The sequence below is a fragment of the Barbatula barbatula genome (genome assembly GCF_947034865.1).
Source record: "Barbatula barbatula genome assembly, chromosome: 24".
NCBI classification, from domain to species: Eukaryota; Metazoa; Chordata; class Actinopteri; order Cypriniformes; family Nemacheilidae; genus Barbatula; species Barbatula barbatula.
Genome location: NC_136787.1, coordinates 17590109 through 17609763, shown reverse-complemented (window position 1 = coordinate 17609763; position 19655 = coordinate 17590109). Strand labels below are relative to the sequence as shown.

Sequence of the window (19655 nt, the reverse complement as noted above, 5' to 3'; positions counted from 1 at the left end):
ATCATACAGTGTGATGGTTTATATCTACAGTGATCTCACGGAGGTCAAATAATGTTTTAAGGCAGCAGCAAAAGCAAAGTCACAAACATTTATTTTATAATAAACCTACTTTGTTTTTCACATTGTTGACAATGCAGTTCCTAAAATGTTGTTTTATTTACTCTCCTACCACATGTTTTGGAGAGCAAATCTGTGAAATAATTGAAATCGGTGACTTAAATATCAGTAATAATGATGCTTGCATAACAAAGATACGAGTGCAGAACGTATGCGACGTATAGCTTTTGTGTTATGTATGTCCGTGTAAAGATGAGCTCCCTATATCAACCTATGAAATCTTCATGGGCACGAGAGTCACAGTATCCAAACTCATCATCTCTACACATAACACGCAGAAAACACAGGTGAAGCTCTCATCGTATGAGAAGTTTCGTATCAAACCTTATACAGGAATCTGTGACAAAAACTACAAGGAACACGTTTGCCTTTTATATTCGGAGTTTATATTTTTATAGATCATTTCAGGTCTGTTCACGGACACATATATTTACGTTAACAGCAATGAAATGATTAAAAGTGCAAATGTGGACGAACAGCGCATGTCATCGGTGACAGCATGTTGAGTTTTTTTTCCAGCAGACTTTTTACTGACAAACATCAATATGAGTGAATTGTAATGGTACGGCATAACATCAGTTTCACACAGAACAAAGTTCAACAGGTGAATTGATTGTCAATGATGATGCTCATGAATTAAAATACACCAGATAAAACGTCAACATACACAGAAACATGTCCAAGACCCTTTAGCCATATTTCTTATGAGGCATAGTTTTTCAATTCTATTGCCATTAAAATGTATACAGCTAAAACAATCTTATCTCTGAGTAACGTTACATGAAAATTATTCTTAAGACTACAGATCGTTTCTAACATGTAAGATTATATTAAATCTATTCATCGATAGTCTATTTAAAAATGATCATTCTACACCACATTTCTGTAAACCTCACCAAGGAAATGTAATACTCTTTCAATTTGGACCGCTATGAAATTACTTCATTCTTCATTGTCACAGGCAAACAATCTTTAAAAAAAATACATGCAAAATATTCTGACACCATGAGTGATCAAAGATCAGCAGCTATTGAAAACGTCAGTACACTACTTTTTTCGTTTTGGGGTTGAAAGTCCCTGTTAAGAGCAAACACACGAAACCAGAACACATCCAGGTCACATGACGTCTCAAAATCAAAACTAAAGACATTCCCGATTTGAATTCTTGTGAATAGTTTCATGTTCACGACAGCACAGCTCACGATTCTTTTTGGCATTACAGTAACGCATTTATGAGGTCTGAATATAATTCAACATTTATTTCTTTTGAAGTTCGTCTGGTTTCATGCGCTTCACCCATCCAGTGACGAAGTACACAGAAAATACACTGTACACACGAAGTTGTATTGCATAAAACAGGTCATTGTGACGGCACCTAATCTACAGTGCAATCGGTGCCCGTCTCAGAAATGGCTTCCTGGGTGTTGGGATTTAAACCCATTGATAAAGTTTCAAGTAGAGTTAAAGGATGTATTCATAAACATGGAATGTCAAAACTCTCAAACGCACAAACGGCAGATGCCTTAAAGGGAGATAAGACGACATACATGCAGGCCCTGAGGCCGCCCAACAGGAAGTGACACACCTGGACGCTGAGATCAGGTGGGTGAATTATTTATATCTATAAAGTGCTCGTCGTTATGGATTCTAAGAGACTGAGGATGGCTGCTGATGTCAGTCTGAGGAGGAAGATGTGCTGGTCCGGTCTCAGTATGGGATTTGGTTCTGGTAAAACTGCAGCATGTCATATGTTCTGCTCCTGTATTAGAGAAACACACCAAACAAAGCCAATGTGTCTCAAACATATCAACACTTTTTGAGGAAAAATGATGTTTTTCCTTTCTTTCATTAGAAAACAAATGTTTAAAGTGTTTTTAAAATGCATGACTTCATCACGAGTCTGATTATATATAAAAGGGTTTGTATTGAATATCCAGCAGTCACTGGTTTGAGGATTGTACCTGTTGCTGAGGAAACAGCGTTCTATGATTTTTATCATGAACGCAGCTGCTTCCTTCTCGCTCATGTTAGGGTTGAACCTTTGCCTGCCAAAAACAATAAAGAGGTTGAACATCTGTCAACACCCCACAGCAGGCACATGAGAGCGTGAGGAACATACTTGAGATATTTTATGGTTTGTCCTCTGAAGCAGGGCAGCCCCGTGTCCAGCATCAACGTCACTAAAGACACCACAGCGTCCATGTACGGCCTGACATGAAAAATGACATACACTGTTGAAATACAAAATGAAACGTGAAGACAACTGAATGGCAGACAGCTTGCTCTCAATAGAAACAATGGTTGGGGAGGTTTGAGGGGGACAGAAACGGTAGGCAGAGGGCAGCCAAAATCCAGCCTGAACACGCTCACGTCTCAACACGTCCGAGCGCATCGTCCACTCTAAGGGCGCTGAAATATTGAACAGCGACGCATCTCACCTTACGGCCAGGTATCCGCGCACACACATCTCCATGAACCATTTAAAGGGCGTGGCCTCTATCTTCCCCCCCATGATCATCACCATCTCATCGGTCAGCTTGATGTCGGGCTCCCAGCCCAGATTCCCACCCGGAGAACTTTCAAACATGAAGCCGAAATCTGCAAGACGCAAACAGTAAAGTTCAGTTAACGTATAAATAAAGCTTTAATTAATAATCCGTCTGGTTTGATTTTGTGGATAATGTCAGTCTGATGTCATTAAATGCAATCCTATGTTTCAAAACAGATGGCGATAGAGAGGCAAACAGTTATGAATTGCAGCTTTAGAAACGAAGTGGGCCAAGTTTGTTTTTATTAAAGGCTGACGTACTATGAAGAAATGTCCAAAAACTTTAAAGCGCAAAGATTGACTTTAACACTAAACTACAAGATTGTTTAATTGACAGTCAGAGAGAGAGAGAGAGAATGATGATGACCGATGTGGATGAGATGTCCTTTGCTGTCCAGCATGATGTTGCCGTTGTGTCTGTCTTTAATTTGTAACAGGAATAGCAGGAGACTGTACGCCGCCATGCTGCGAATGAAGTTATATCTCGCCTGAGAGAGTCAGAAAGACACATTACAGAAAAAAACATGAGAAACTACACGAGCAACTCAATAAACACACACAACAGCATTCTGTCCATACAAACACAACCGAAACAAGTTCGTGAATAAAACATACAAAATCAAAAAGTGACGTTCTCCGAAAGCATTCTTACAATGAAAATTTTTAACCGAAGTGAAAAAAGAAAGAAATGATAGAAACGACCTTCTGAAAGGCCAGCGTGGACTCATCTCCATACTGGTTTCTGAAATACTCGTACATGCCGAAGTCGGTCTGTCGGCCGAGCTGATCGCGGGACTTACAGTCGGGAATACATTCGATCACGCCACACTGAAAGAGTCACGAGGAAAACGCAGGTGAGTCGAAATTCAACATGTGAGCAGGAATGAGAGCGTTGGAAGGGTCAAGCACTTACTCCAGGAGCGGTGGCCACAACACGGTACGGGAACACAAACAGATCCAAACCAACCAGCTGGAAGATGTTCTTGAAAAGGCCGATGATCTGCAGGGCGAGCATGTCCTGAAAGCAGACAAACAATCATTCTAACGATTAAGACTTTTTTGTTTCAATCAAAACTTGAAAACGATAAAATTGATTAAACTTAATGGCCCGAGAGTGAGTAAATTAAAAGCAGATTTGATTTTTTTTACTTTCTCTTTATTGTAAATATAAATAAAGTATTTATAATATTACATTAATGAGAACGAGACGTCCTTACATGTAGTCTGAAAGGACACCCACCTGTCTGCAGTCATCGCCCACTTTAAAGATGGCCGCCTGCCAACAGACCTTCTGAGCCGACTCAGAATTCTCTTCAGCTTCATCCAAAGAGTCTGAGGGACAGCGCAGACCTGCAGACGGCAAACACACCATTAACATCTTGACAGAACACATTACATGACTGCGTATGGAGACACTCACCCTCCTTCTCAAGCTCGCTCACTCCACACCTCTTAACTTTGAATTTGGCCAGATAAGGGGCTTTAGCGGCGCTGTAGAAACACACAAATCAATAACACCGTAAATCAATCTAGAAACGTAAACACTAGAGTTACTACTGCAGATAGCCGGACAACAGGAGAGCGGGGAGTTATCTTCGGCTCTAACGTTTGTGATACCTCTGCATGGGAGTGCCTGACTTGTAGTCGATATCGAGGACGATTGCTTCTGGATTGCTGGGTAAATAGCATCCTGATGAGAGTCATCAAACAGAAAGACGCATGAGGGATATTTACAAAACTTGTGTAAGTCTCAACTATTGAGGTTTCAAGCGACGAATCACTGACCAGGCTGAACTTTGATTTCTGATAGCGCTTTTAGACACGCCCTCTTTCTCTCATCTCCTTTCGGAACAGGCCTGAAAAACAAAAACGTGTAGGGATGCAATGGCGGCTAATACAAGTCAGAGTACAGAACAGTTATGATCGTCGTACTTGATGATAGCGGAGACGTTGGTGATCTTGTTGAAGAAATCAAACTCGCGCTGGTAGAAATCTTTAGCGGGACCTGACAGAGAGTGTATGATCTCCTCAACCATCTGCTCCAACAGCTCACCGATGTCCGCTGAACCAAAGAGCAAACCCGTCTCTCAATAAAAACACATTTACAGCTTTCTGAGGTTCAAACGCCGTGTGCGGTATGTAACGTACGATCTTTCTGAAGGCCCTCCTCATCCAGGAAGATGTTGGTCTTCATGTTCCATATAAACTGATGGGCGAGGAGCTGGGACTTCTGCGCTGCCCACAAGATGTACTCACGCACGTAACCCATCTGTCCAAAAACACGGAAAAGATACATGAACATGTTCGCAACTGCCACGGGGGTGTATGACTCAACACTTTGTCTGATGTTGGGAGGGGTGGGGAGGGAAAGGTCAAGTTCTCCTCCATCTCACCTTGTCATAGCGTAGAGACTGAACGATTTGAGGAATGTAGAACAAAATGGCATCCTGAAACAACAGATCACAGAACGACAAATGTTGAAATGCTAAAATCTGTCAAATCATTAAAATACTGACGAGGCCACAGCGCCGCCCTGCTGGCACGTACCGGTGGGAAGGAGCGCAGGACTTTCACTCCGTATTGAGCAGTGAGCGGATGAGGCGGATACATGCTGGAGAAGTATGACAGGCCGGTGGGGGGATCGGCAGGGGCCCAGCACAGAATATGACTCAACTCCGGAGAATCAGCATCAATCGTGTGCCACGTCACCAGAAACTACAGGAACGAGATCACATGAATGTGATGTTTATCAGTTGGGGAAAAAACGTTATTTCAGAAACAGATTTAAAGTGTGTTGTATAAAGTTAAAGGTGTAGTTAACGCATTTCTCACAAGGGTTATTTTAGTTTACTAAAATATTACTGTTCATTGAAATCAAATAAGGTATTGATCTAAAAATAATTGGAAAGACAACAACTAAAATAAGTTTAAAGCATTAACATTTTTATAATGAACTAAAACTAAAATAGAATCAAGCTTATATAGCAACATAAAGAATAACCCAATAAATTATAAAATGACAAAAGCATATATCAAAATTGCTAAAACTTTAACTAAAATGAACACAATAACCAAAAAAAAAAAAAAAAAAAAGCTCATTTAAAATATGAATACAACTAAATAAAACTTAAATCTCACCATCCGTCCACAAAAAGTCTAAACTTGGTGGGTAATTTAAGCTCATCTACAGATGCATTTGTGATGGCTTGCTAAGGGCGTTTTCTAACCTTCACCGCCTCGGGTACATCATTGACAGCGTCTGGATCCAGTCGAACCAGGCGGGTCACTTCAACCACGATGGCGTCTGCATTTTTAAACCTGGAAAGCGAGAAAAACACCTCATGCCATTTTCAGCGTGATTCAAAACATGATTCCAATTTGTTTCTGTAATGGTACAGTTGTGTGATATCCATCATCCTCGCTTTGTAGTTTAATGTCAGCGATCTGACCTAAAGAATTGAAGCATTGTGAATCTCCGGTGCTTTTTTTGCCGAAGCAGACTTGATTTGTACCTGGTGGGTAGCTGTAATGCGAGGTAAGGAGAGATACTCCAGGCCAGATTGACGTTGTCTTTCCACTGTTTCTCGCTCAGATTGATATATTTGGACCTCCAGTTTGAGATGCTGGTTTCTACGGATTGCTCTGTGGCGATGCTCAGCTCCTGCGTGGACAGCGGGTTATACCACGTGGTCAGTCGCTCGATCTCGCTCGCCTGTCAAACACAAGAACACCTGGGACTCAAGATGTGGTCTGATGAGGATCTGAGGAAATTCGAAGAAAATGCAACCGTACCAGTAAAGCCAAGAGCAGTGTTCTGCGTTTCATGTAGTATTTGTGCAACTGGGTGCCTCTGTTGCTCTTTTTAGACATGCCTAAAGTGAAAAACACTTCTTATTACTTCACACAAAAACTCAACTAATATATAAAATGGACAGTTGTAGACAAATTCTGATTGTATAACACTTTTTTTACAACTGTCGTGCGTTTACCTGATTTTTTGGATGTGGTGGACATGCCGCTGGATAGAGGATAAGTGTTGATCCAGCCCTGACCGCTCTGCTGTCGTGAACCTACACTCATGTCCATGTTGTTCCTCGGATCGGCTGCGTTCATCACAGACAGACTGTTCAGAGACGGGTCCTGGTTATCTGGGAAAGAAAACATTGTCAAACAATGCATTTCTCTTAGCTTTATTTTCCTCTGGTACGGTATGAAAGGAATGATTCAGCCAAAAATACAAATTCTGTCATTTATTCACCCTCATGTGGTTTAAAACTTGACTCTTTCTTCTGTGGAACACAAAAGAAGATATTTGGAGAAATCCCTCATTTGTGTTCATACGATGAAAGTCAATGGGGTTCAATGTTGTTTGGTAATCGAAAAATCTTTAAAATATCTTCTTTTGTGCTCTGCAGAAGAATAAAACTCATAAAGGTTTGAAATGACATGAGGATGAGGAAATGATGAAAGAATTTTCATTTTCATGCGAACTATCCCTTTAAGGTGAAAACACATCTGGGTCACGTTTCAGTCCAATCAATGAAAATGAAGTATTTGTTTAAGGATCATTTAAATCTTGCTCAAATATGATTAATTAATTTTTTAAACAAATAGAATTTCGAATTTGAGAGGGTGAAATGAGACCCTTGGACATGTTTCATGATATTCACACTTCACCATTGATATTTATTCAGATTTTCTTTTTTTTCTCCATCATTCCAGCACTTTCTCCATTACCTTTCATGTATTATCACCACACACAATCCAAATAAATGATCATGTGACGAGTAAATATGAAGCGAAGCAGCTGATTGGTGGTTCTGTCTGATGATGTAGCACATCACACGATGGAAAGGCTTTAAGGGACGGATTTGGTCAATTAGTTCTCTGCTATTAAATGATCATGCATGATCATGAATTCATGTTTTCTACCATGGACAGAGAGAGGGTGGAGGCGGTACAGGGGGTGGAAAGGCGGGACTGAGCCATTTCTCAATTTGCGCCCCAGCGACAAATTGATAAATAGACCGGCCGGGAGGTCTGTCGTGCATTTTCATAGCAAGGGGTTCAAATTTGCGGGGATGCAAATTGGAACCGCGTCAACATGCTCCTGCTGAACTGTATCTGCACAGTCGTAGCGAGGGAGGCTTACTTAACATCGATATCGGAGAGGTGCTGGAAACGATTAGCGATCCGAAAATTCCCCCGGAGAGGGAGCTTGGAGGGGGATTGGCACCGAGCTCACCAGGTGGCACGAGTTGGCTAGCGGCTAGGTACTTCTTATCGGAGAGAATGTTGGCGTAGAATCTGGTCATGACGCTGATGTCCTCTCGGAGACGCTTGTCCCCCTGTGTTGGGAACTTGGATGCGACGCTGAAAACCAAAGACGACTTGTAATGATCCCATTTACTAAAGAATACAGATTTAAGCACAGTTGTGATCCGGCGTAATAAAATACCTGAAATAATCAAAAGCGCTTGAGTAGATCTTTTCTCGCAGGACGTTGCGGATGGTGGTGTTGGTCACTACGTCAGAGTGCAGCAAGGAGAGTCCGAGTGTCAACAATCTGTGAGCAGAAAAATTAGACATGAGATCGTTCTGTTTGCTCCTATGGACAATAAAGAAGACATTTGTGTTTTCTGCCGACCTGAAGCGAGGACCAATGGCGGCCACGTGTCGATTCAAACTGCCTTTCGAGCCACCGACATTGAGGGACAGAGACCTCTGCAGAAGACTGCCGAAGATCTCCACCTGATCTTCACTGCAGTACTTGGCGATCTCAAACCGCTGAACCAGAAACTGTACGATTCAAATACAACAAAGTCATGAAAACCCTTCTAAGAATACACAGACTGCCGCAACACTTACTGTTTTGGAAATAACATCAATCACACAAAAGTTTTTCTTTTCTGAAAGAAACGACCCTCAACACAAATGAGAAGAGGCATGTTTCCCCTCAAGGAGACTGAAGCTATTTCTGGTATATCATAAGGAGCTTTACAGACGGGTCAATCCATAGTCCTCTCACAACATCTACGCTATGAACATAGCCATAAGCTTCAAGAGATAAATGCACCAGTAACCTCAATCCAGATGTAGTGAGGTGTGACGTCAGGAGGGCAGGGGACGGGCTGGCTCTCCTCTGAAGCCGCGAGGGGATCCGCCTCCTCCTGGGTGTCAGAGAACAGGCCCATCTTCAGCTCAACGGTCATCTGCCACGCGCCAGCCATCTCCCGCATGAACTGATCACAGAACACCAGAGAAATACATTTGACATTTGGGTAAAAGCTACATTGTGTAAAACCTGCAGAGAATAAGCCCAAGGGTCTTACCGGGACCTCCAGTCCGGTGCGCGCCGCCAGCAGCCACTCCCAGCAGGCTATAGCCGTTTCCATACCGTTCTCCGTGAACATCTTTAACGGTGACCAGCACAGATGGTGAAGAAGCTGAGGGTCACACTCTACACGAGACAAAACCACAAAATCAACGTAACATCACACCAAACTGATTGAATACTGAGAGTGTAAGCGTGCGTCGTGCCTTTGAAGCTGATCAGCAGAGCGGCCATTTTAAACATGGCTTCAGTGAAAGCTTCAGGCTGCCTTTGATCCAGAGCTTCAGTCATCTGATGGATCATCAGCTTGTTCAGGTCTGACGTGCTCCTCGTGGCCTCCGAGAAATTAATCATGCCTGACACCTGCACACAGGAGATCACTCATCGTCACGTGGTAATAAACCAGCGTTTAGCATTAAAGAAAGAGAAAACCCATGCACACCTCTCCAGCATAGCGGTTTCTCAGATTGAGGGAGGCCATGAAGTTGGAATAGTCTTTCTTAACACAAGTGGGTCTCTCTGTGAGCTGAGTGGTCTGAAATGAACCATTAAAATCAATGTCTAATACACATTCTTAGTTTTATTGTGTCTCCTGGTTATCATCTTACACCCAAGCTGGTGCTCTGTCGGTTGTATCCAGCGAAGTGCAGGATGCTCTCGGTGGCCATGGCGAGACCTGTGTGCTGGGACAGACCCGAGACCCAGTTCTGATGTTTGTTCAGGTATTCCTGTGGGAGAGAGAAGCGTGATCGTCAGATCTGTGTTTCAGAAATCTGTCCGATACACGTGTCCAGATTCTGACCTGTAGGTGAGATTTGGTGACCGACGGTGCCCATTTCATAGCCTCTTTCAGGATTTCTCCACAGCGTGCGGCAAAGTCTTTCACTATACTCTACACGAAACACATGACATATCAGCATATCAAAAAATACATTCCAGACAGCAGGTTTGAGTGCATTAAAGACAGAAGTGGATGTGTACCTCTCTAGCCTCATATGTATCAGGAACTGTAACCCGGTACGGGATGTCGGGGATGTCATAATACGGCTGATCTTTGTGGATGTCCTGGACGAAAGTTTAAGTTACTAATGCAACATAAACATCTGTAATACAGCTTGGTATGAATAAAGCAGGAAGAACTTACAGCGCTAAGAGAAAGAGAGAGAGTCTGCAAGATATCCAACATGGTCTTCAGCACACGACCGCTCCACAGCAGATGAGGAAAACTACAGGAACATCAAAGATGCAACGAGAAACATAAGAAATTATTGACTTTTGATTGCAGACTTGACAAATCTGAGCTCAGTTTGAGGCATTGTTGAGATCTCTTCTTCTTCTGTATCTTTTGCTTTGCTTAGGAGAAGCGATCAAGTAAAGGAAAAGTTAAATCGATCAAAGTCCCTATTTTGGTTTGTTTTTCGCACAAAGTATTATTGTCGCTTTAAAAATATAAAATTGAGCCACTATGAGCAGATGGACCAATGTCTTTAGTACTTTTCTGGACCTTGACAACAACTACAACCACGATGTCTATGAGGAGGCCTTGAAATCTCTCGGATGTCCCTAAAATATCTCTATTTGTGTTCCGAAGACACCGGGAGGTCTTAAAACATGTTGAACGTCAACCTTAACTTTTAAGGTGAACTTTTCCTTTAAGATTTCATTTGTTCTCCGTTGAAATGATTGAGATATTAAAGAGAAGATACATTTTTATCTATTAAACATTTGTTGAGGAAACAGAGATGAACTCACGTCTCAGCGAGACCTGACAGATATTTGTCGGCCACGCGTCTGATTCTCTTATGAATGTGATTAAAGTTGACCAATAGGAACTGAGCGTGACATTCTAATTCCTCCTCGTGAGCTTTGGTCTTGGGCTAGAAGAAAAAAGGAAAAATGAGATGTTGATGATGAGAGATGAGATGATACGGTATGAATGTCCTCGCAAGATTCTTAGTTTCGTTTACCTTTTCAGCCATCATCTGGAGAAATACATCAAAAACCTTATCGCCAACTGCAATGACACACTGCATCATTCCTGTGAGGAACACATTCGCATTAATCAACCCCAACCGAAACTCTCTCCTGAACAGAGATGCTTGTTTATATTTCATGAGTTAAAAAAAAAAGAAATATTCCAACTCACCCGATTTGTCTTTCTGGATGGCTCGGTCCTCAAAATAGCGAAACATGACCTGGAATCGATCAGAATCCAGCGAGCGTAAAACCCTGAGATGTCAGAAATGAATTAATGAATTCTGACGTAGCGTCTGATAAACCGACGATCAGACATGCGTGTTGAACTTGTCATACCTCATGTATTCCAGCCGATAGACAGACAGCAGATAGGTGGACATGGCGAAGTCCAGTTTATTAATGAGAGCGGCGACATCAGGTGGAGGATCCAGGAGATTTATGATGGTGCTTCTCAAATCATTCAGCTCAGCCTACAAATGAGTGAACGACAAATAAATCACAGTTACACTGTGAAATGTAGGACAGTATTATCAAGATACCATTAATGTTCAACAACAATAGTGTTTCTTCATTAATGCTGTCTATTTGATATTTAGAAGTACAACGTTTTTGAAGTGAGGAACAAAAGCGGAGTGTGTTGAGCAGTACCGGAGTGACAGTATCGTTCTTGAGGGCGGAGTTATACTGCAGTTCTGATCGCAGCGGCTCTCCGCTCGGGAACGTCAGCAGGGGAGATTTTATTGCGATCTCACACACACCCTCATACCACTCCTCCGGCCACAGACCTGATGATGACATCACCGGATCAACATCAGGCACATCAACTCACACTATATGTTACAAGACTTAATAAAGTCAAGTTGGTAGAGGCACTTATACAAACTTCCTGTGTGTATATATTTGTCGTGGAATGGACGCATGTTGGCCAGCATAAATAAACTAAACGTGAAAAAGAAATGACAAACATCTGACCTGAGCCCTCAACAGCGAATCCCATGACAACCGAATAGAGCCAGAAATCTCTGAAGAGCTTCTGTAGTCTGGGTTTGGCCTCTTTTATGGGCGGCAGACGGCGGGTGAGCTAAAAATAACACATAAGTTCAGACATCATGACTCAAAATTTTTAAACAATCATGTATAAAGATTTTCGACATGCCAATAATATAAAATAGTAATATCTATTGCAGTTTTTCAAACATTATGAATGTGGTGTACACATATATGCAGATTAAAATAGTAAGATAAAGTGATTTATGCGTCATGGCCTTACAAATGTAATGTGGTGCAACAGGGATTTATTTATCTTAATATAGATTCATTTTAAATGTTGTTTTAAAATATCTGTGTGCCAGGAGTGTGTACAGAACCACCCTAGGATGATAAAAATCCAGCCATTCATTTTTTTTTCAATCCCCAATAAACCTCAACTGTCTTCTTGAACGAGAAGTTGGGATTGTCTCAGTAGCCTGACGTCACATTGATTGAGCCCTGCCTGTGACTGCTGAGGTCTCCGCCCTCATTGAGTTCTACACTTTCCGCCATTGTTTTCACGCTGGACCACTTACAGTGAGCTACAAGAATGTTTTGTAAAGACACAAGGTGTTTTGTTGTTGGATGAAAGACTGAACGCAAGTCTTCATTTACTCGGAAATCGAGCCTCTGAAGTCAAATGCTGGATTCATAATGGGTCATGTTTTCAGTTTTTAAACATATGACACGTTTGTCGTCATCGTCCGTGTATAGTCACATAAAAAAACAATGTGCACGTGTAAAGACATAACGCGAAGTGCATTTACTCAGAAAACAACGTGTTTGTTTTTTAAAGATGAGACAGTGTTTCTCATTCGCTTAATGACAATTATCTTTTCTCCTTTTCTTGTTGGAAGCACCGGCTCACAAAATCCTGCGCTTTCTGCTGGTAATGGGGCGGAGACCAGTAGCTCATTTGCATTTAAAGACACACACACCAATACAGCCTGTTTTTCCTCACAGGGGTCCTTTAAATGAACAAAAAACTTATTTTCCTGACAATCGCATGTAACTGATTCAAAAAAATACCACTCACTTAAGCATACTGTATCAGATAATATCCAAAATAAACTTTACAATCAACACAATTTATTTATTGTACATTCAGTGTCCCATAAGAGACGTTTCCATAAAGCATCACTTACCACAGCGATGACAGGAATGAGAACTCCTAAATTACCAGCACTACTGGACGCCTGAGGATGAAAAGATCACAAGACACATTGTACAAAACTCTCCACACATAAGTCAAAGTGTTTGTATTCATTTATCCTTGGTGGTGATACCTTGAGGGCAGGACCCTTCTCGCTGGCTCTCTCGCTCGCCCGTTTGCCCTCCAGGCCCAGCTGAACAAACAGCTCCAGCAGATTCACCAGCAGCTCGTCCACCATCTGCTCCGTCTGCAGGTTCGCTGCGATGTTGGCCAGCGCATTGATCACGGCCAGAGAACAGTGTCTGTGAATATGTTAAGCCACAACATTACTGGACAAAACAGTGACTCCGCCCACATGCTCTTGGTTGTGTCATCAGAAAAGAAAAGCTTTTCAAAGGTGGATGACATTTTTACACTGTGATGTAAGACAAACATGTTTTGATCCAAACTGAACGTCAGCGATATTTTCCCTCACCTGTATCCATGATCTTTATAGTCTTTGGTGGAGTAGACCATAGAGCTGGCCTTCACGCTGATCTGCTGGAACAAGTTCCACACTTCCTGATAAATGTATTGCTGTCCGAGTAAAACAAGAACAAACCATTAGCACTATCTGACCAAAACCAATCTGTCCGACATGATTTAATACATTCTCAGTGCACACTGTATGTGTTAAAAACAGAAGTGATGTCGTACATTTCCAGTGATGACCATACAGCCCAGCTGGTCTATGATCAGGACGTCGAGCTGAGACGGAGGCTGACAGAACTTCTGCTGGAGGATCTGAAGAATGGGCTCCATCACGCGTGGAGTATCTCTCAGGGCCACTGCTATGTGCCCTAATCCCCGTATAGTGTGATCCGGGATGAGGTGAGCATCCCTGAGGAACAAAGGAGCACAAACAGAGCTGAAAGCACCACTTTCAGACCTTAAAGTCAACATTGAATATTTGCGTTTAATTTAAAGTGTAACTTTGCTATATAAAAAGGAAAAATGTTTGTTATTTCTTCCAGTGAACTTTGGCATACAAATAAACGTGCATTTCTCGCTCCAGGTAACATGACTGACTGATAAAACACATTTTATTCAATGTTGTGTTTAAACATGATAAGAGGTCATTGAAGGTCTTCCGTCAATCACGTACTTATCATTTTCCTGCGAGATGTACAGACGGTTGGAGAGGCTGGCGAGAAAAGCCTCCACAATGACAGAGTCCATGGTCAAACCTGACTTCAAACACCTAGATATAAGCACAAAAACACAAGAGTTACTTATTACTGACTAGCAACCTATTAGATAGTAACTGACCGTAGCCCATTTCACAAATGGTTAACCATGTGATTCATTAGAGAAAAACATTAGCTACATTTATGGGCTCAAAACGTGTGAACAGTATTTTCCAATACTGTTGCAATTCAAAGGCTGAACCTCAATTTGCATATTTCTACTGACTAATGTGGGATTTCCTACAATGTCCTAACATAACATCTTGATATTTAATCTGAAACTACTGTAAATCCTGCAGTGAAGAAGTTTGAAAGATGTTTTGAAGACGTTTACCTGCAGATGTTGTCGATGGAGATGTCTCTTAGCTGCTCGTACATGGAAGGCTGGCTCCTTCTACTGGAGTTAGAGCTGAAGGTGGACTGAGAGTGTTCGTTAGTCACATGGATCTTGATGTCTCCAGTGGCTGCTTATGAGGAGATGAGGACTTTCAGAAACCCTGATTCTACTTTTATTTGTTTTATTTGTATTATTTTTCATGGGTGTTTAAGATGTATACACTGTATAATATAGGGTCAATGAGAAAGATCTCACCTGTAGCGTACTGACTGTGATACTTGTACAGTTTAACAAGCACAGGTGAAGGAACCACCAAGAAATCTCTCAGAGACATTGTGACTGAATGAGCCACCACAGGAAATCGCTCGCACAACCGACCCAGTCCCTGTTACACACACATGGACAAAACCACACACGCACAAACGGTTACACAAAGAACCAAAGTAATAAAAGGGAGAAATATACAAACACAAAGGACACACGAAGACAAATACACACACATACACAAAACCAGACAAACACACACACAAATACACATACACAGTTACACAGACCCACCCCCAGCCACCCACTCTCATACATATGCAAACACACACAAAGAGACAAATACACACAGAGACAAACAGTCACACACAGACCAAGTCCCAGACATACAAAGATGAATACAAACAAACACACCAACCCAGGCAAACACACACACGCACGCACACCCAACACACACACCTTGTTATATATCTAGTGCCCCTTTAATTTGACTGAAATTTCACATTAATTCACATTAATTTCAATAGTATTGAAAGATTTTATATAATTTTTTGGTGTTCTCTGTGAGAATGGGCGGGGCTCAGCACACACCTGTAGGCAGCAGATGAGGAGGGGCATGTGCGCGATGATCACTTTACTGGACGTCTTGGATTGCAGTTTCTCAGACAATTTGGTGCAGAGGTTCTCCGCACCTGTCAAAACCCCCCCGCAAACAAGTTCAGAAGAGCCGCGTCGCATGCGTCTGATAACTGATGGAGAAATTCAGCCTCACCCTGTTCCTCCGTGACGGCCCATACCATGAGGTCCACGCAGGCGGCATTGGCCTGACAGCGCAGTTTGAGGGGATTCAGCTCGCTGTGGAGATACTCCACGTCATGCAGGATCCTCTGAAGCTCAGACTGACTGCTGCTGAACTGCTCCAGAACGAAATCATGAACCTCCTTCACAAACGCCGTCTGTAGATCTGAAAACATGTACGTCACGACGGTCACTAGCTACAGCAGTAACTTCCCGTGGACACTTCCATTAAAAAAATCATACGCAGGCACATCAGTAAATGTTTGTTCATTTCTATCTGTAGTTTGAAGGCAAAGGTATTTATTATATGATCTTTTTTTATGCTGTGGATTAACCATGACAATCTGATGTTTACCTTTCATGTAATACAAAGTGTCTCTCAGCATTTTAAAGATGGCCACATACAGCGGATCACTGAAGGTCTTGTAGAACAGATTCGCCGCTGGATTAATCTATGACGCAAACGAACGATTAACATAGAGTCTTTAAAACAAAAGAAACACAAAGCAGAAGTTTACAAATGAAAGCATATACCGCCAGCACTTCTGTCATAGTCTGATCCAGCGCCTTCAAAAAAGATTCTGCAACAAACTGCTCGACCTGTCCGACACCAGAAAGAAACAGACACAGATGACAGCGGTCACAGCACGGGTCTGCAAATGCTTCAGAATGACGTGACGGGTGTAAAACCAACACTTACCATCTGCAGAAGATGTGTGAGTAATTCCAGAGGAACGTCAAACTCTTGACTGTTACTGCCCATGAAGAGAGGAGACACGGAGAAACTGGAGCTGATGGTGGAGAAATAATAGTCTGGATCCACAGCGCTGCCGTCGGGGAGATATGAGCCTGCCGGAGAGAACGCCATGATATCGAGTCTTATTTAAAAAGTACATGAACGATATGTACATCCTTGTTTCATTACTAGCGTAGGGGAACAACATACGATAAGGTTGAAGTTGAGATTTTTTTACCTTCAAAATAAGGAGCAGAGGGATCAGAAGGTGAACTAGGAGGAAGTCCGGCACGCTCAGGACTGGCCTACGTAAAAACAAATATATAAAATCATTCTGACATCACATAACATAAATCGAACAGCTTCACGTTTGTAGAATGAAATATGACATTTCATTGCTGAGTGTGCATGCTGGCTGGCATCATTTGGCTGTAGCCGAACAATTTAAAGATACAGACGCCCCCCGATGGTTTAATGCAGAACTGCACCCTGTACCTGCTGAGATGTGCTGGACACGCTGCTGGTTTTACGGCGCAGGGTGTCGCTCTGGCAGACCGTGAGGAAGGAGCTGGGGAGGATGGAGCGGAAATCGTTGAAGGATCTCCGGCGGGTCACCTCCGTCGTCTCACCTGTGCCCAGAGGCTGAGGGCTCACCCGCGGGAACACTTTGGACAGCAGGGGTTCATCGATGTTGCTGTAGCGACCGAAAGCTCGCACCACGCCGAGCAGACAGGGCACAGTGTATTTACACAGGTATTCTGAGGAAGTGAGTCATAATGGATCATGGTTTCACATAAACATGAGGATACCGTTTCCTATTTGACATCGAAGTTCATTCCATCGTTAAACAATTTAAAATGGATTCTCTGTGGAGGTCACCGACCTTTATCTTGACCTTCAATGTTCTGACACGTTTCCTGCAGAACCTGCATGAGATTCATGACAGCCTCCAGAATCTGAAAGAGACGCGACAGTAATCTATCCATCATTGTTGTCCTCTATCCATTTTTTTAAGAACAACACACGGCACCAACTTTCCAACCTCAACATTGATAAAGGGGACAGACCTGGATTCGCATGGACTCGTCAATCTGGGCGACGTCTGAGAGCATCGTCACCAAACTAAATGAAAAATTCTCTGCGACAGGAAGCGTTTCTGAAAACACCAGTGAGAGTTCATGAGCAGCTGAGACTTACATCAGAAGACGTGAGAGAAAAGAGATGTTATTAACCTCTTCCTCTCCTCTCTGAAGACTCTTCGATCCATTGCACCCTGGGCAATCCCTTCAGCAGACCCAGCAGGTAAGGGACGATAGTGTCCTTGTGCTAAAGACAAACGCACATTTCAATAATCCATATTACTGTTTCATATCAAGCATCAATCATTCCAGAAATATTCAACCGTACAGAGGTGTACGTAAACCAGCACCTGTAGATCAGACTCCACCAGAAAGATGCCCAGAGCGATCACAGCATCTCTTCTCCTCTCATCCAGCTGGAAAACACCACGGATGTCCACAGGACACATGCATTGTAGCTTCTGAACCTACATATCACATACGTAAGGGTGTATTTAAATGAGCCTTTTATACAAATAAGAGCTGACATTTTGACAACCACATGACAAAGACTGTGCTAGACTGCGTGTTATTTTGTTTTTGGACTAACAAAAAAAAACTTCATATAATATACATAACTATGTCTTCAGAAGACCTTACATGCCGAAGCGTTATGTAGTTACTTTTGAAAATATTTAGTTGACAAGAACATATTGATTTTCTGTTTTCCAAACACGTTTGTGACAATGTTGTTTTGTTCTCAGAGACAGTTTTTTGTAGAAACTCCTCCGTGAAGACCAAACCTCTTACTGGTTCGGTCACATATTAACATATGTTGAAAACACAAACATGAATAACTGGTTCTGTATTCAAAATAAAGTATAATGTTTTTCTGCTGTGACCAAATTAAACTGTTAAAACGGGTTAGCTGTATTAATAAACCTCACACGTCATTATTATTTAACACAATTTTAAAGCAAATCTTGAGTATAGATATGATACGACTGCTATTGTGGATGACTGAAGGCTTTCTCACATTTCTCAGCAGTTCTGACATGACTACCAAAAGTGTATTGCTTTCATTGAATGAATACCTGTCAGAGGCTGACACCTTTGCAACAAACATAACGGAGCAGTTTTGAATTTAAAATAAGTAACATACGAAATATTCAATTGAATTTAATCGAGGAGTAGATGATGCTAACAAATATCTTGGTTTGGAAAGGGAAGGTTGAACTGGTAAACCAATGACTTAACAAACTATGTCAGGTTACTTAAATGTCTGGACATTACGATCAGAGGAAGAAGGGTTAAATAAAAGCACAATATTGCGGCGGTGATGTGATCAATGTAATAATACGCCGGTTTGTTTTGGTTGTGTTAGCTATTAGCTTCAGATGCTAATAGGAAGTGAAATTCTCACCTTGTCAATCGGAGCGGGCCGATGCGCAGCCAGAGAGCGCGCGAGAGACAGCACAGTATTAAAAAAAAATCCTCTCGACGTCCCCTTCGCAGACATTATTCATTTATTAATAAAACCACGAACAAATATTTACATCTTAAAATGAAATACTCGTCAAGTGAGAGCGGATGAGAGCGGCGAGTACGGAGAGTCCGAAGGGACATTTGACAAGGTCACAGAACGCGAATATCATTCACGACACTGCTGACAATGACAAGTTGAAATCATCAACGACATAATATATTTTTATAAACATACATTTATAAATACATTCGCTTATATACTTTAATACAGTAGCGTACTTATACTTGATTATTTTAATATATTTCTCAAAATCACCCTTTACACACAAACCTCAAAATGATATCATTACATTTTATAATGATGATTAAAAAGTCTAAATATATATCCAGAATAAATAAATCCAGGACGATACAATTTTACTTGACAAATTAGTGAACACTTAATTGAATTAATTGTATTTATACTTTTCTTAAAAGAGAACATGTTGTTCATACATGTTACCAGATTGAAATGTAAAAAAACTGCATCAACTCTCTGTCTCAATGTCAAAATATATGTAAGAATATTGTTTGATGTCTATATTTCCTTAGAG

The 19655-nt window shown here is 41.7% G+C and overlaps 1 protein-coding gene across 2 annotated transcripts; it reads right to left on the bottom strand.

Annotated features, from left to right (window-relative positions):
• Positions 1–483: 483 nt before the first annotated feature.
• pi4kaa (phosphatidylinositol 4-kinase, catalytic, alpha a) lies at positions 484–19201 on the bottom strand. 2 transcript variants are annotated; one of them, XM_079448610.1, is made up of 55 exons: positions 19001–19201; positions 17949–18065; positions 17752–17845; positions 17587–17675; positions 17403–17475; positions 17015–17277; positions 16758–16824; positions 16484–16632; positions 16318–16383; positions 16139–16235; positions 15758–15949; positions 15577–15677; positions 14977–15106; positions 14719–14848; positions 14303–14398; positions 13855–14038; positions 13634–13734; positions 13292–13460; positions 13151–13201; positions 11949–12057; positions 11625–11761; positions 11313–11446; positions 11146–11228; positions 10967–11037; positions 10752–10876; positions 10144–10225; positions 9981–10064; positions 9802–9891; positions 9608–9727; positions 9442–9534; positions 9206–9362; positions 8998–9125; positions 8749–8907; positions 8313–8464; positions 8124–8231; positions 7911–8038; positions 6655–6813; positions 6458–6537; positions 6178–6377; positions 5893–5983; positions 5213–5380; positions 5059–5112; positions 4814–4934; positions 4598–4727; positions 4451–4521; positions 4283–4355; positions 4086–4156; positions 3906–4015; positions 3579–3683; positions 3368–3493; positions 3033–3153; positions 2556–2715; positions 2237–2326; positions 2079–2162; positions 484–1876 (listed from the first exon to the last, which is right to left on the bottom strand). In XM_079448610.1, exons 1-55 carry the CDS (start codon positions 19094–19096, stop codon positions 1825–1827), a joined length of 6291 nt encoding a protein of 2096 aa, XP_079304736.1. In that variant the 5' UTR covers positions 19097–19201; the 3' UTR covers positions 484–1824. The 2 variants fall into 2 exon arrangements, with proteins under 2 accessions (XP_079304736.1, XP_079304735.1); XM_079448609.1 differs by having other exon boundaries at positions 14719–14851; positions 19001–19169.
• Positions 19202–19655: the final 454 nt, after the last annotated feature.